The 17,531-nt window shown below is 31.4% G+C and overlaps 1 protein-coding gene across 6 annotated transcripts in view; it reads left to right on the top strand.

Moving 5' to 3' along the window:
- The first annotated feature begins 778 nt into the window (after positions 1-778).
- The window catches only part of LOC130640445 (sodium channel protein 1 brain-like), a 29,032-nt gene continuing 12,279 nt past the window's right edge, over positions 779-17,531 (top strand). Inside the window, exons 1-6 of one of the 6 annotated variants that reach the window (XM_057447153.1) lie at positions 779-988; positions 15,022-15,230; positions 16,422-16,550; positions 16,742-16,836; positions 17,124-17,321; positions 17,413-17,461. In XM_057447153.1, coding sequence (XP_057303136.1) covers positions 836-988; positions 15,022-15,230; positions 16,422-16,550; positions 16,742-16,836; positions 17,124-17,321; positions 17,413-17,461 — 833 coding nt within the window. In that variant the 5' untranslated portion in view covers positions 779-835. Of the gene's footprint in view, positions 989-3,730; positions 4,216-7,301; positions 7,989-11,054; positions 11,244-13,887; positions 14,532-15,021; positions 15,231-16,421; positions 16,551-16,741; positions 16,837-17,123; positions 17,322-17,412; positions 17,462-17,531 lie in introns of those variants that run through there. The other 5 variants (XM_057447152.1, XM_057447151.1, XM_057447155.1 and 2 more) reach the window with 5 other exon arrangements.

Below are 17,531 nucleotides of genomic sequence, written 5' to 3'. Positions count from 1 at the left end.
GCTTAAGTCGCCACTTTTAAGCTAAGGATGGATGGAATATCTCACGGGCCCACAACTAGTCTACGTCTACATTTACATCTTCAAACAAATGTAGGTGTATTAAAAACGTCTCAACTTGTACATGATATGGACAACGACACTGATTTTGAATTGAAGGAAACCAACCAGTATAAAGTAAATAAGATATAAGCACGGCATACGTTGGCACAACAACTTTTTTCTATTTCAACCAATCACAAACCTCATTCAACATCTGAAAAATTTACCAAAGCTAATTGCCTTTTAAGTCGGTTTCAATATGCACAAGGAGTGAGGGTAGGGTATTTATTCACGCATAGTAACTTCAAAGGGACAAACTAGACAGGTAAATAAATCAACATAAAAGGAATCACTCGGTAAAAACATTTTTGTGACGCCGGCAATTTTTTGATGGACGTCATCAATTTTCTAATGACGTCAGCAATTTTTAGTGTGACGTCATTTTTTTCTTGTGTGTTGCAGAACATGCCATCTAGATATGGTTAAGGTAAGCACCAACGTAGTTTTGCAAGCAGTGTCTCTAACAAAAAGACGCGATAAATGTAAGAAAGCCGTTTAACCCACAGTCGGTTTAATTTAATACAGTAAAAGGATAGGACAAAACCGTTGACATAGCAACGGTAACAAATTTATCAACTTTGAGTTAGCGATTACTAAGTCGCGAATTTTGCTGAACGTACATGGCAATATATTTTGTTGTTGTTTTAGCTCAAGTAATCTATTATTTTTTTCTAGAAAAAATATAAATTATACGAATTACAATCAAGTAAAGATATACTAAATGTTATGAACCACAATGGGAAGAAAGAGCTGGAGGCGTGGTGTTCGAAATTATGCTTTTGAATCTGATGACGAAGATGATTATCACTTCCAAAGCAGTGGACCGCCCTGTGAAGAGAGAAATGAAACATCTTTACAGAAGTACTTTGCACCGAGATACAAACAAAAGGTTAGCCATTGTCATATCGTTTCACCAGGCTTATTATTGACATTCTTGTTGCTATTACCAAACGGAGGAAGCCTATTTCATTGGTTATATCTAAATGCAACAGCTATTAGAAGATCGGCAATAGTAATACCCTACACTATTTTAAACGTTCTTTTTGGGCGCTAATAAATTTGTGCTAAGAAACGCACAAAATAACGAAATACGTACAAAGGTCATTAGAGATGTGCGTTGGATCAGAGCTAACGAGTACTGTGTCTATATCTAAGTGCCATAAAGAGTGAACCCCAAAGCAAAACAAGCAATACTCCTACCTAAATACATATTTTGAAGTAGACTCTGAAAAACTCCGTTAGCGTGCGCCACGTAAATCTTAATTCTCTTTACATTAGCATGTCCTGTTTTCCCTGAGAATTTCGAGTCTGAACAAAAGATGTCACATTTGTGAGACATTATTGAAAAAGTTTCCCTTATGGTAGTTTATTAAAACAAGGATTTTGCCTCGGCTTGTTCCAGTTTCTTAGAACAATAACGACTGGTTTGCGAAGACGCGATCTTTAAAGTTTCTTAAATAAAATTTGTCTGTTTTCAGAATCAGAATTATACACATTAAAGAGTCCATATGAGCTACGAGAGTTGTGCAAGCACAGCAGCCACATAAGTAGGCACCCTTCTAAAATATCAATCCTATTCTCGTGCTGAAACGATAAATTTACACTATTATGGTCTCTGACATGACTTGGTCGAGTTTAAACCACAGACTTTTCGAGCTTGAAGCGAACGCTTTAGCATAAGACTGACAGTTGGTAGAATATTAACAATCACTTAAGTGTACTTTTTGCTCCAGTCAGCAATTAACAAACAAGAAAATAAATCTGTCGCTCTTAAGTTTTTTCGAATATTTGCGAAGAAATTTTGAAAAAAAATTGTACTTTCGCAGTTACAGAGGTAGCTAATTTGGGCTAAAGCATATCATAAACAGCAATCTTTCCTCCATCGCACTCTTTGACATGATTGACAGATGGTAGTTTGTTAAACTGTTCTTCTTTTAACGCATTTAGCACTCCATGTAAAGGCCTCCTTTGATAGCAGTCACACTAGCAAGACTAAGACTAGATTATGGCAAGCTTAAGCCATCTTTGAAGTTTGTGCCTGCTGAAAGGTAATTTTTAGTGCAGCTAGATAATCATGTAATAAATACACACTTGGTTTTTTTATTTACTTTTTAAGTAATTAATTATTTCCTTACTCATGCGCCACTGTAAAGAATAATATCTAGAGATCTCTTGCTTAAAAAAAATAACAAAATTACCTTTAATAATCTCTTTTTTTTAAGATAATAAAACTAGTTACAAGTAAAGTGTACAAGGCAATAATTTTTACCATCTCTTAAAAATAGAACGTTTTACTTGGAATGAGATAAATTAAATGTGATACTTGTGTTGAAAAATATTATGTAAGTTAAAACAACTGAGTGTTATTTATTTTTGCTTGCGTTATCTAAAGCTATAAACTTATTTTTCACAGTGTGGAGTCTTCACCCAGCCTTTTGTTGTCATTGGTGATATGATAACTCGCAAATTAACGCGATAATTCGCCGCCATCTTTATAGCAATTATATCAAGTTTTTTTTTGATAGCTTTTATTGAATTTCCACTTATAACCTAAATTTAATGCTTTTATTAATAGAACCAAGGGGTTTGAATGTGCAACACATCAATTAGTATATCTTCTCCTTGCCTAATTATTCATTCAAAATCACGTAATTGGAAAACATGTTTTGTTCATATCGACGTGTTAACGTATAATTTTTTTATACGTTTTATAGTATCTTATATTGGCTAGTACTTGAGAACATTAAGGAAAGGATATAAGCTTCACATTCTTCGAGAATAATAATAATAATAATATGCTGTAACATAATTTTTTTGAAAATGAAGAGTTTTGTTGGAAAATTTACTTTTAAAAAAAATATGTGTGTGAAAATAAAGGAATGTAATACGTATAAAGACGGCATGGCAAGAAGGGAAAAAGAAGAAAAAGAAGAAGAATATAAAATGAGAAAAAAAAAGCAAATGTCTTTAATAACATTAAGACAAAAGACGTTTACAGTAAAGTTATGAGTAATCTTCTTTTTACGTGACAGTGTTTATAAATTTATAAAATTATGAAAAAGAAATAATAACAAAACGATAGGTTACAAGTAGGTGATATTTCAAAAATAGGAAAGAATAAAAATCATGTAAATTTTGCATATTAAATTGGGCGAAAAAGGGAAGATATAGCTAGATGAAATTTAAACTCGTTGAACGTAAAAGACAATTTCTGAATTCTGTTATTGTTATAGCCACAACAATAATAAAAGTTGATATCAGTACTAATTGGTACTACGCTGTTTCTGGATTTGACAGTTTCTGGATTTGACAAGGTTTTGACTCATTTCAAAAACATATCAGAACTTCAAAGTTTTATTAGACTATTTTTTTATCGCTCGTATACTTCAGCTGCTGTGCTAGTGCATTGAAATGCATTCCTATATAATTGAGTTACATTTTACATTTCACAAGACATTTCAGGAAAACATCAATACATTTCTTTTGTTTACATGCTTTTGTTTTGTTTTTTCTTTCTTCCTTTTGTTTGAAGCTAAATTACATTTATGTAGCTAGTAACCGGTTACTTTGAAGAGTATGTTAAATCCTTATGTTAATATATTAACAGAGTATGTTCTATCCTTATGTTAATCCATTATGTTTTCTCTATATTCTTTTACGTCAGATAAAGGATAAAGGTTTTTCTTTTAGTTTCCACTAAGGCAATGATACTTAATAGAACTTAGTTTGCAAAACTGTCATTAATGTCAGCACCAATTGGAATTAAACAGGCTATCCTGGGTACATACATCTAAATTAATGTGTTTGCTGTAGTCTATGTGATTCCATTGTGTGTTTATGGGTTATTACCAGTGACTAGTTATGAAGAACTTCTTTCTTAAAAAACTACAACAACATCTGTAATAAAGTTAATCTGCCTTGTACATACAATTACTAATGTCCTTTTCTTTTCGTAAGACATACAAAAAAAATACACACACACACAGATCCATAATGATTATTGTTCAGCACAAAAGCTCCACCTGGACTCAAAACGAAGAGAGAATTTACTACGACAGTGAAAACGAAAGATATGTTTCCTATCAAAGTCCACATGAAGAAACACCAAGTAGCTTTGTAAGACAGTTTTTCTCTAATTTTTAATTATGAGAATCTCATTTCCAATAACTTTTAGCAGTTGCAGGATATTTTTTGTATATTTTTTGCTGTACTTGTTGCCAATTATGGGTCTTATTATTGTTTGATTGTTTGTTTAAATTTTTAAATTGTTTTGTTTTGGGTTTCTCACAAATGCGCGCAATGTAATGTTATATATGCACAGCTTTAGTATTTTTTGCTAACGTTTTAGCCAAGTTGGAAAAATTAAAAAGATGCTCAGCTTGAGTTCCTTTTATAAGCTTCCCGAATATAATTTATTTCACAAAATAAGCGTCGTGGTGCTAAATTTAATTATTACGATATGTAGATTTGATAGCTTGCGTGATGTGTGATTTTAGAAGGCATATATGCTGGTGCACGTTTACTTGTGCATGTTATTTCTCTTGCACATGAATATCTATCCTACGGATATCCATACAGCTTCACATTCAACGGTCTTAATAAATTCTTTCCCACTGCTCAATCATGCCAATCACGTAATTGGCCCAAATTTACCAATAAAGTCTTATTATTTTTTGTTTGTTTGTTTGTTTGTTTGTTTATTTACTTACTTATTTTATTTATTTTTATCAAAAAAAGTTTTAATGCAAATATTTAGATACTGACATTCTGAGGCGTAAGGAAAACGCCACAATTACTTGGGAAAATGCTTATTGAAAAATCTTCGAATTCTTTAATACAATGGGTGGAGCTTCGCGGCTGCATATTTTTTAGGCAAATGCAACATTGTGAATTTTTGTCAATGGAGTGTTGTGTTGCTAAGACTACGCAGCCTTTTATAAAGAATTTTCAATAGAACAGTTGCTCTTAGAAACGTTGTCTTATTTAGCAGCAATGTGTGCGAAAGAGAATATCCAACTGCACTTTACAGCAAATAAACGCAATTAAATTGGTGCAAAAAGATGGCGTAAGAAATAAAGTTGAAGTAAGTTTTAATAGGACAGAAGAAATGAAGATTTTATCTTAAGGTCTCTTTTCTGCTTTAAAAAATATTACGTTTTTGCAAAGAAACTGTAAGATTTATGCAAGATTATATAACTATCGGTTCAGTTGAGACAATCATGTGATTAAAAATCGAAAGCCAAGCTGAAGACTAAAACGGCTTTAAATAACTTCATAATTCAATCTTGCTTTGAGCATGATATTAAAAGGACTCTTAAATCAAAATTGCAAACTTTATGAATAAAATTATAAGAAGGCAATCACAAGGTAGAAATCATGGAATGTAAGTTACTAGATCCAACTAATTCTTACAGCAATCATTCACAACTTGTCCAAGAGGAAGATAACACAAAGGAAGAAGTGAAGGAAGATGAAATAACCCTTCAGGATTTAAATCAGTCAGATTTAACTCGAGAAAAACAACAGCATGAACGTCTTTTAGAAGATATGAACAAAATTGACATTAATGATAAACCGTTGGTAACTACAAGTTTTTTTAACAACATTGGAAAGGACGCCGTGGCAGAATATCTGTCACTGAAGTTTAACCATAACAAAACAGTAAGTAGGTAGCTATAGGTTTGACCTGTCACCTCATCATTAAACCTTTCTATATGAATTCTTCGTTGTTTACAGTAGTCAAACAAATTTGATGAACTTTATTTTGAGTTATCAGGGTTAGTTACTTGTTATATAAGCTAGCAGTCACATCTTCTACAACTGTGCAGAAAAATACTGTCATTTCCTTAGGTGATTTTTGCGATGTAGAAATTAATATGCATTTTGTGAAGTCATGCTATGTTGACATAATCGCGAATTTTTTAGCACAAATTGTTGTAGCAAATGTACTTTTTCGCATTTTTTTTAATTTTTACGATTGTTCATTAAGGTTAGTTAGCCCTGTATTGAACCTTAAGGCACTTCATTGAATCCTTGTATGTAGATTTATTGAAAAAGAATAACTTTACAGGTTAGGTAACTTCTAAATTCGCCATTTTCGTCTAATCTTACGCCCTGCACCACACTATGAAAATCCGGTACAACCAACCAGGATATTAAAATGCCAATTTAAATGGCTTTCTTTTGAAATTTACAAATTACAGCTCCTTTACATCTTGCACATTGATGACAAAACATCTTAATTGAAAGTAATGGTAATTTTGAAAAGCATATAGTGAATCTACTAACAAAGAGCTATTTTAGCTCTGATACATTACAGTTCGTAACAATGTGATCATTGGCAACCTTTCCTTTAGTTTAAAAGCCAAGAAAATCGGCATGTGTGGGATTGCGGAAAGGTTTCTGTGTTTTTTTTAAAGAAAGAATTTTCAATGACGAAATCATGTCAATTAATGGAATCACGTTATAATATAATGGAAACAAACAAAACGGATTAAAAAAAAATTAAAAACTAAAAATTAGAAAATTAGAAACTAAAAAAATAAAATTCATTGATCAGTTGGTACTTGGGCTTCGGTTTAGCATTATTCTGTGATATCTGGTTGGTGTGTTATTAGAGAGGTATATCCCAAGGAGTACATACGCCTCACTCTTGTGGTATGTCGCAAGGGGGTAGTATCCTTGCCTCGTCTACTACATGCATAAGGAAGGTAAAGAGCAAAGTCTTAATCGTTCCATCATCTTTGCAACACTTGGGAAGCTAATGTGCATGGTTTAGTTATATAAAACAATACGTGAATTATAAGAAATTGTTAAATTTAGCACGTCTTAAATTTCTATCCTCTCTATAACGTCCTATCGTGTTTTTTTATTCCTATCTGCCTATCCCTATTTTCGTTTTTATATTAAATTTAAATAGATATCTGATCTAATCTGATTATTATTTTGTTCACCATTCTTTATCTTTTTTTTCCTCGCTTTTTTTTAGAATACTTATAACATAAATTTATTAAAATCCACAATTTGTTCACAGTTCTCTTGTGCTTTTACAAAAGAATCTAAGCTGGTAACGAATTTGATTTAATTTATCTAAGAGACCATTCACTCCATGACATGATTAGAATATAGATAAATGTGATAATTCTATTTAGCAAGAAAAAAATTGGAGATACATACGTTAGAAAAGGCTTGCTAGTGACTTTTTCTAGGAGCTATAATGTAATAAATAGTTTTTTAACGTATTTAAATTGGCATTATATAGGATCATCAATGTCACCGCGCTGTTGCATAACCACACTAGTGTTCGTAAAGAACTGACTGTAAATGTAAAGTATTTTGATACAATAAGTCCACACTTTTAAGTTTGCAAAATGATGATTTATATATAAAACACAATGCAGAATGAATTTGAACAGGAACAGGAAGAGGAGGAACACGTTAATACCAAAAGTCCTTTTCTTGAAAGAGCAGAAAGCAATCCTCGATTTTTTAAAAGAGTTTATTCATTAGCTAAAATGGCAACCGTGGTGGACAAAGCTGCATTTGATAAAAAGAATCAAAGAGTTCATTGGATATCTAAGGAAAGCAATTTAGATTCTGATGCTATTGGCGATGATAGCATTCCTCAAAATTGTATTGAAAGCGAAGACGACAGTATTAATTTATGCGATGATGTTGACGCTAATTTAGCACATAAGTTTGCATCCAAAAGATCTTGGAATTGTGATATAAATAACACAATTAAACAGCAACAAACAACATCTTTTTCTAATGATGAAAATTTTTATTACGGAAATGAATTTGTTAAGGATAACACGTGGACAAATATTGGGCTGCAGTGTTACAAGGAAGGCACGTTTTTTGAGGATTTTGATCGTGCTGATAATAAGGTAGCTAGATGATTTCTTTTCTTGCCCAATAACAAATGTATTTTGCAATTTTAATTGTGATATTATTTAGGCATTGAGTACTGACATAATTCCATAGGATAGTTAAAAGAATGACTTTTAACTTACGTAAAAAGTAAAATGAACAGTACTTACCAGCACTAATGTGATGCCATTATTTTTTTTCTTATTCGTGGCTGTTAAGCATAAAGCTGCAGTATGCTTAAGTGACTATTTCAAAGTTATACATAATATTTTTATGAATTTTATGTTCGTATTGACATAAAAGAGGCTTCTAAACGAAAATGCGAGTAATGGTTAAGTAACACTTAAAGGTCTCGTTAACTTGAGACTAAAAATTCATTGATGTTACCATTAACCACATTGAGTGATTATTCTATCAACATATTGCGTATAACCGCATGGAAATCAGGAAAGGTAACTTCCTGCCATTACTCAAAATCACAAACGCTTTTAAAGCCACTTGATTTTATCGATTCCTTCCAAAATGTGCTTAGCTTTGATGATCAGGGTGATGATGCATGCTAAGTAATTCTAGACATATTCAGCGCACACTGTCAGTCCCTCCATTTGTATACATTGTAGTAATTAGTAAACTAAATTTTTAAAGATAAAAAGTGTAAGAGAAAGAAAAAAGTGTCTAAGCTTAGACTAGACGACCTCCATATAATTTTTAATTTTTTACTTTCTCTTGATGTTGGTGAAAGATTACGTTATTGACTTATTTATCTCTCAATAGTTGTAGGCGTTTGTTGGAGGCGTTGTTAGAAGCAAGTTAGGTGGATAGACTTCTTTTAAACTTCAAACGGTGTAATATTTTGAGAAATCTTATTTTGAAGTTTGGTCTCTGTTTGTTGAAGCCATTGAGGTTACACATTAATTTCAATTTTCGCGAAACATTACGAAATATGACTTACTAACTCTTTCGCAAAAATTAGTTCTTGAGAAAAATTAATTCTCTTTAGGTATAACTTTTATAATCATGAGTAGCTATGTTTTATGATGGCCCCGTGTTTGTATCATTTTATTTATGTTTGTCCCATGTTTCCGTGTTCTTTCCATTCTTCGTCTTTTTATTTTATTTATATATTTGTTAATTACCGTGTTGAATAATTTATAGTGATTTATGTTTTAACTATGCCTGATGTTTATGTTTTGATTATAAGGTTAAGAAAACTAGTAAAATATATTTTGGACGTTCATCCAAGACATAGTGATGCTTATTCGGCATCTGGAAACGCTTGTTCCGGATTTAAGGACTCTGATTTCGGATTCTGGGACGATTATTCTAGATTGTGGGACTCTTATTACGGATTTAGCAACGCTTATTCGCCTAAAATGAAGATTTTATGTAAGTTAAAATGAATTACCTTCAGGTAGAACAATATTTTTTTAGTCAATGAGCTTAAAGCATTAGCGCTGTACTTCTAGGATTTGATTTTCTTTTTGCATCCTTGTCCTAAAAAATATCTACTGTGCGATATTTTAAATTTTTTAGGAGAAACATGTGAAAAGAATTCTAGATAGCTTATTTCTTTGATCTTTCTGAGATCATTTCGATGTCTGCGAGTGTGTGTGAGTCACAAATGGTAGATGCTAATAGTACATTCCCGTAAATTTTTCTGACAGCTAAATTTCCATTGATTTTATCACGGGCGTACATCAAGTTATAGATAATTCTCCTTATTATTCTCATTACGCTGTGTTTAACATATATCGACCTTTCCTTTTGTCTTTTGCTTTGGCAAATAAACATTTATTAAGTTCCACAATACAGGATTTCTATATAGCTATTCTTTTTAAATTCAAAAATAGGAATTTCACATAATAAAATACTGCTTTCTATGTATTCTTTACTTATTATAATGTTTTTTTTTGTTATTTTTCTCTTTTTTATATTACTTAAAATTCTTTAGAGAGAAACTAAGAAGGATAATAGAGAATGTTGTGGCATAAAAGATTTCTTTTTTTTGTCGAAATCACGAATTTTAATTAATTCAATGGGAAAGGAAATTTAGAATTTCAAAGAAAACCTGAATATTGAACTTTATTTGTCTCTATATTCTTGTCTGTAATGGTCTTTCTATTACTCTTTTTGCAAATAAAATGTTTGTTTGATTGTTTGTTTGTTTAATCTTTATGTTGTCTTTGTTTGGTTGCTTGTTTGCATATTTTGCGCTTGATTTCCTTTTCCATGTTTTTTCTGACTACACAGTTGAATACGTTCCCTTTTTTGAACGTCAGTTTCAAGTAACATAAACATTGTTGAACAATAATGTACAAGACTCGCACGATAGTCGTACCTACGACGCCAATATAAACACATGTTATGCTTCCATTCGAGATACTCTAAAGCAAATCTTTTAGACATAGAATCTTCTTCTATCTCTACAACAGTTGCACAACAATTATGAACTGTAATTGAAACTAACCATAAGTTTATTACTGTATGCTTTTTGTGTAAATGTACCGAGCCTTTCATTTAGGTACAAACGTCTGTGATAATTAGTCTGTGAAACCCCCAAATAGCTAGCTATTCGCCTTTCATCAGGTTTTTAGTCAAATGTTTGAAGCAACTCAAGAAGAAAATTTAGGATTTCTACAAAAATGAAAGATTTCCTGATTAAAAGAAGATGAAGCTTACACCAAAATTGTTGCAGTCAGTCGTGAAATGTCATGGAGAGATAGGTTCGTAAGACAAACTACACATGTCAATTTTAAGAATTTTATGTCGTAAACTTTCTAGAGAAATCCTGACAGTATTTCAGAAGTATTAACACATAACAATTATCATTGATTATGCAATTTTGTGTGACATTCTATGTTTTACTAAGTAAATAAAATTTACCGCAAAATCTTTTTTTAAACAAGGAGTATCTAATCTAAAAGCTAGTTGGTTAGCAGCAAACGCCTGTTTCTCTATGCCGATTGATAATCTTCACAATTTAAATGTCAAATGACAAGGAGATTAGATTGGCTACCGGTCTGATATTAACTAGATATAATAAAAAGTAATTTTCATATAGATTCCTTATATGAAAATATCAAAAGTTTGCAAAAGAATAATTAATAACACGAAACTTAAGCAAATATAAGGTGTGCGTATAAAAATAAAGGATGGAAATCGAGGAAGGCGCAAGTTTAATTTGCCAAGAACAAGAAGGAAATATTAATTTGAAAGAAATGGCACAGCAAATGGTTCATAAATTATTTTTTGAAGATAAACAGTACAAACAGGTTTGGTTTTTAATTTTTCGTTTTCATTTTCAGCATAATTCTAGTAGAATGAAAGCCATGTCGTGTTTAACTTATTTAACATAATATTTCTGTTTACTATTTTTCTATCTTCTTTAAAAAGACAAAACGTTAAAGTTATTTGCCCAATTTTTGGTTTTAATGATTTGTTCAAAAGATAATTATCCTGAATTATTCTTTTGTTTGTTTGTTTAATTATCTGATACGCGTACTACGAAAAAAAGTTGAATTAAATCCAACTTTTTTCACGTGTCAACATATGTTTGCCACAATATTAAGTTTGTTTAATCAGATCAACTAATTTCGATACTCGTATAATATTTTAAGTGGAAATGCGTCTTTTAATGTAACACAGCGTCGAGAACTTACTAGTCCATATCTCAATTTTAATCAATCAACTTCTCTTTTTCCTCATTTTATCCCAATGTAAATCTTTGGCTGCGTTTAAGAAACGATTTCGATAACACAATAGTTGTCGATAACACAATCGTGGTCACAAATTACAAATTACAGTGCGACTTTACAACTTGGCTAAATAACTTTCATCCGTCATGTGCACGGCATTAAGAGCGAACAACTTTCATCAACGATCTGTATAACATTACAACTAGTGCAAGCGGTTGTAAGTGGTGAATAGAATTCCTGTGGAAGGTTTATCATTTCCCGAACATGATAGTTTAGAAGGCAAGAAATGATAAACTTTCCACAGCAATATGAATACTGAATCGGCAGAACATAAGTAACACACGGTTGTAACGTCACATAACTTCCTTTCGTATAGTGTACACGACGCCGCGTTTTCTTGACGTGGGAAAACGACATGACAGCGTCATGCGACACAGCTCTATGCTTGAGATATGACACTATAACGCAATAAAGGCTTAACTTTCCGATATAACACATAACGCCAACTGGCGACATTTAATTCACACACAAAAGTTGCGAAGGAAATATTTTAAAGTTGTAATTGTGTCATATTTAAAACCATACTGCCTCTTTGTACCCAAAAATCAGCTGTGTTAACTTACTAGTTTCGAAATGGGTAACTAAGGCTAACCTGCAGACATTTGCTGTCTGAAAAAGTAATGTCTATGTACATGAGGCAAATCAGTTAAAAAAACTCTTTCTTAGTATTCTAAGTAAAATGCTATGTTTCTGCTTATGAAACATCGCAAAATTGCAATGTTGTTTTAAACAGTAGAAAATCGTATTTTGTGTGTTCAAAAATGTATATTCTGCGACTAGTCGGTGGCCGGTGGAGAAATTCGCGGGTTTGCTCGTCCTTTTAATACCTCATTGCGGTACCATTTTGCGTGAAAGACAAACAGACCTGTACTGGTATTATGATATAGATATTATATTTTAAAATGATTTTACATGAAATAACATTTATATGATAAAAGATTATATCTGTTTCATGTAATTATGACATAGTCTTGGCAAGTCTTTTTTGTTACTAGTACTTTTTTTTGTTAATATGGACTGGGCTTTGCACGATCCAAAATATGAAAACACGATAAAAGACGCATTTTGGTTAAGGTAAGAAATAGCAATGACCTCTTTAAAGAAAGTGTAGAAGTCTTTTTTTGTTTTTTGTTTTTGATTGATTATTTTAATTATTTCGGAAAAACATACCATGGTTTGTGCATCTTTTTTAATGTAATTGCTGTTTCAGACTATAAACAGCTGTTTTGATAGACTCCCACCTTCCGTATCCCACGTTCTATTTGTGGCTTGCTGCGTTAGCGAGTTATGAAAGCGAATATTTGGCAGACATAAAATAGAACAGACAAAAAAAAAAGAAAAAGAGTAACAATAAATAATAAATAGTAGAAAGTATTTTTACTTTTGATGGGGATTAACGCCCTCGCTTATGATTAATAAAATATCTTGTCATATACTTTAGTCGCATTTGGGCTCATTTGTTTATTTCAATCGTTCTACTTATTTTTCTTCATCTTCGTTTTTTCTTTCCTCCCTGTTAGTTTCTACAATCATAATTCCTTAGGTATGGAAAAGTTTTCATTGGGATTCTACTTCGATACATGATAACTCGAACTACAAGCAACTTTACTGCTTTTGAATTTCCCTTGACCGCTGCTAAATTATTCCTCATTAAAATGACTCCATGAGACGATTTTTCAATAACCCCCTCCCTCGCCCCTGCTCTTGATCGAAGTGCAAAAGAAAAATTTAGATCAATCTCTTAAGGTTTTCTACCAAAAAAATTAAATCACCCTCACCTTCTTTCTTCAGTTAGGCACCGACAAGGCACTTTCAAACACATGTTATCTTCAAGACTTTTAAAAAAGTTTGCCAAGTAAAAGTATTTTTATTTTGTTGCCAAATTGTCCAGTTTTTGAATGCGCTGATAACTCAAACATATAATAGTGCAGACTGTTTCCTTGGTCTCATCATGGAGGTGTCTCATGACATATCTGAGTTATAGGCAATATCAAGGTGTCTCGTAAATGTGTATTTTCTGCTCTAGCTAGAATTCCGTTAAAATTAATTTCTATAGAGTTTCCAGGGTTTCCCCCTTTATTTCTATAATGTTAAAGAAAAAAAAATGGAGGCACAATACTAACTTCTAAAAACATTTAGAGTGCAGGTGTTCTGCCTTGTATATCTCTTTTTTGCTTCTTTTATGTTTATTTTTCTTTAAATTAAAAAATAATTTTGTTGAATTTTAATTACATTTTGACTTCGCTATGCCACTAAAAAAATCTTTTTCTAGTTAGATAGTATGTTTGTATTATTTTTTTTTGGTTTCAAAGTGATTCAAAACGGTACTATCTCGAATTTTTAAAGCAAGTTAAAATTTTTAAACTAAAGTTTTAAGCGTGGTGTTTAAACAATAACAACATATTTTAAAAGTGTTGCTGGTTTCATTGGCAAACACATTGAAGTGAAAGAAATAATTCGATTGCTACTTGATTTAAATAATTTAGTTGATAAATTTGTTTATAACAATAAATCGTGGAGGTCAAATTATAACGGTTGTTAATAAGACTTCAATGAACCAGCGAGAAAAACGAAGGTAATCCGTTATAACTAAGAAACAGGAAGTTTAAAATTTGATGTACTGTTATCAAGGCTATCTAAACGCTTGGTATCGGGATAAATTTTACTACTGGGAGAATGTGGGAGATTCATTTAAGAAATAAAAGGAGCAAATATGAAGTTAAAGAATCGTTTGTAACAAAATTTTCATCTGTGGAGAGCGAGTGCAAGCATTTAGATGAACCTTTAATGAGAATACATAAAAATGTAGGTTTGTTTATCAACACAAAGAATTGATCGTCGTTTGTTCATTTAAAAATATTTCGTGTTTCCGTAGCACTAACTTTTCCGCGCGCACAAACAGATAGACAAAATACGGCTATCATTATAAAGAGATTTGGCCTGTATTTTGGTGTGGTAAAACATAAGCAGAAAAATATGTTTTTCAAATGCCCAATCTATATCCTTTTTGGCAAAGTTTATGACTATTTCATTTGATGCTGCGATGTACTTTTGTTATCTCTTCGACGACTTTCATGTGAATTTTTTTTGAATATAGTAACTTCGGGTGCAATGTGTTTCTTACTATATCTTTTTAACTAATTCTTTTAATTTAATGAAACTTAGAAATAGTATTTAATAAACTTTTAGAGCATCTACAAAGTTTGTGCAGTAAAGTCACAAATATATTTTCACTATGATTAACCAAGATGTTTTTCAAATAATAAACATATAAATTGCTATGTTTTTGTTTTAGACTTTCTTGGTACTTGCTAGTCGACTGGGTAAAGTTTACGTATATCGGTTCAACAAGTCCAAATCGTTGTGGTTATTCGGACCGACAAACGTCATTCGGAAAAGCATAATTTATATGATAACAAATCAGATTTTTGAATTCTTTGTAATTCTAACTATCCTAGTCAATTGTGTTTTCCTGGCATTAGACAACGCTCCAGAAGAAGCTGAGTATGAATTATAATTTTCTTTTCGTATACCTTTAGTGTTTTATTTTCTGTATAACCAATGGAATGCATGAAAGCTTACAATTAACATGAAAGTATTTGCAAACGAAAGTGTTTAAGCATGTGTAAGAAAAAACTTTTTAATTATATTTTTTTCATAAAATTTATCAAAACAGTGTTAAATCAGCGCTTAACAAGCAGAAATTGAAAATCTTCAAATATTTTCGAGCAGAATGTGGTTTGGAAATAGCTCATCAAAGAGAAAGTTGAAGTATATTGACTTCTATGTAAAATCGAAAAGAGAAAAAAAATGTTTAATAAGAATGTGTGGATAACTCTGATTGAAAAATAATGTGAAAACAAATGCCAACAAAACAACATGTCTATTGCTGAATCTTTAAACAGTACAATAGCAAGAATAAAAAAGACTAAAGAATAAAACAAAATAAAGAAAAAATACAACAAAACTTACCACTTCTTGTAAAAAAGTTTCTTGTTTATTTCATATCAATTTGTTAATTTCATCTAATTGGCGGGAATGAAACAAACAACAGTAAAAAATGGACACGTTTACTTATAGCATTTCTGATTGGTTCGTTACGTTTGTGTCCGACGATGATAGATTAGACAAAGGAGCACCAGTTGTCTACTGAATTTCTTTTTTATTTGTTTTCTCTTTTGAATAGAGAAAGAGCATGCGTTATTTTTGTGGAATTTGTCATACGAGTTATTTTCTAGCGGGAACATTTCCATCAAAATATTAACCATGGAATAGTCCTTGAAAGAATTGCGCAATTTGCGTGTCTAATTGTTCAACAAAAACCTTTCATAACATATGCAGATTCACCTAGGTCAAATTTATTCATAGGAAGGGAAAACTTGCCAAAATAAAGCATTGTATCCCATTCTATCGCATACCATTTTCATCAATATAATACCATTGTGTTAGAAATAACTGTGCCAGTCCATTATATGGCACTGATGATGATAATATATCAAAAAGCTTTTGCTGATTTTTTTGCTTGTTTTTAACTTAAATATTTTATGAAATACAATATAATACCAATATGTGTTTATTACGCCGCAATTTTAAATCAAATTATGTTGTAAGAAAGAGACAGAAAACAGATGAAAACTCTAAGTATTAATCAAGTATCGTAATAATCAACCTTTTGTTATCAAACTTTCATTGTAGATACGTTTTCACTGCAATATACACGACAGAAATGATTCTTAAAATCATTGCCAAAGGTTTTGTGTTTCACAGTTTTGCATACCTACGAGATCCATGGAATTGGTTAGATTTTATTGTTGTTCTGCTTGGGTAAGTATAGCATTATGTATTCGAACTGAACTAAAATAAAAAAAGGTAGTCCGGCCTTCACTAGTGTTATTTGAAATTTTAACTTTTTTTTGTTTCGTTGTTTACTTAATGTCGCTTGAAATTTACAGCAGCTACTGCAATACCATATTTTATTGAGATTTGCAAATTACAAATTTTAAATTTCTTTCCAGATACATGACTTTAGCACCAGGAATGATGGTGAATTTTTCTGGTATAAGAACATTTCGGGTGTTGCGAGCTCTTCGGACAATATCAGCCATTGAAGGTAATATTTCAGAGTCAAATAGTACAGCATAAAAATTATTATCTTTTTGCATTCACCTGATTAATAATCAAGCCTTCACACAGATCCTTATCATATAGAAAAAAACTGAAATACAAAAATAAATAAAAATATAAAAATATAAATAAAATAAGAATAAAAATATAGTAGTCCATACTAGAATGCTATTTATTTTATTTGCTCTGTAGGGACTGGATAAGAATATTAGTTTCTGGATATTCTCGTTAATTATAAGTTGTTCCGTAAGAAAATGCTCCTTTTTCTTGTAGGTTTAAAAACCATGGTCAATGCGTTATTAAAATCCATGCGGATGTTATCAGATGTGTTAATACTGACTGCGTTTTTTATATGTGTGTTTGCACTTGTTGGACTTCAGCTATTTTCTGGCGACTTTCATAACAAATGTGTCAAAAGCAACTTGACAATCTCTGAAAATAAAACGTGGCTGCAAGAAATAAAAAAAACATGTAAGTACTGCATCATCCAATAAAATGATATTCCACGGGTAATTTTTTAAAACTTTGCATTATAAACAATTTTTTTAAATATTTTATTTAGCCAACTGGTACGAACCAATCCAAATATGTGGAAACGTTACCGGTTCAATGTAAGTTTAAGTACCTATATCTCATTCGTTTATTCATTAGACACTAACGTGATACAAAACGAAATACACC

This window comes from Hydractinia symbiolongicarpus, chromosome 1 (assembly GCF_029227915.1).
Source record: "Hydractinia symbiolongicarpus strain clone_291-10 chromosome 1, HSymV2.1, whole genome shotgun sequence".
Classification (NCBI taxonomy): Eukaryota; Metazoa; Cnidaria; class Hydrozoa; order Anthoathecata; family Hydractiniidae; genus Hydractinia; species Hydractinia symbiolongicarpus.
Note: the sequence above shows the minus strand (reverse complement) of the source record. Positions and strands in the feature narration are given on the sequence as shown.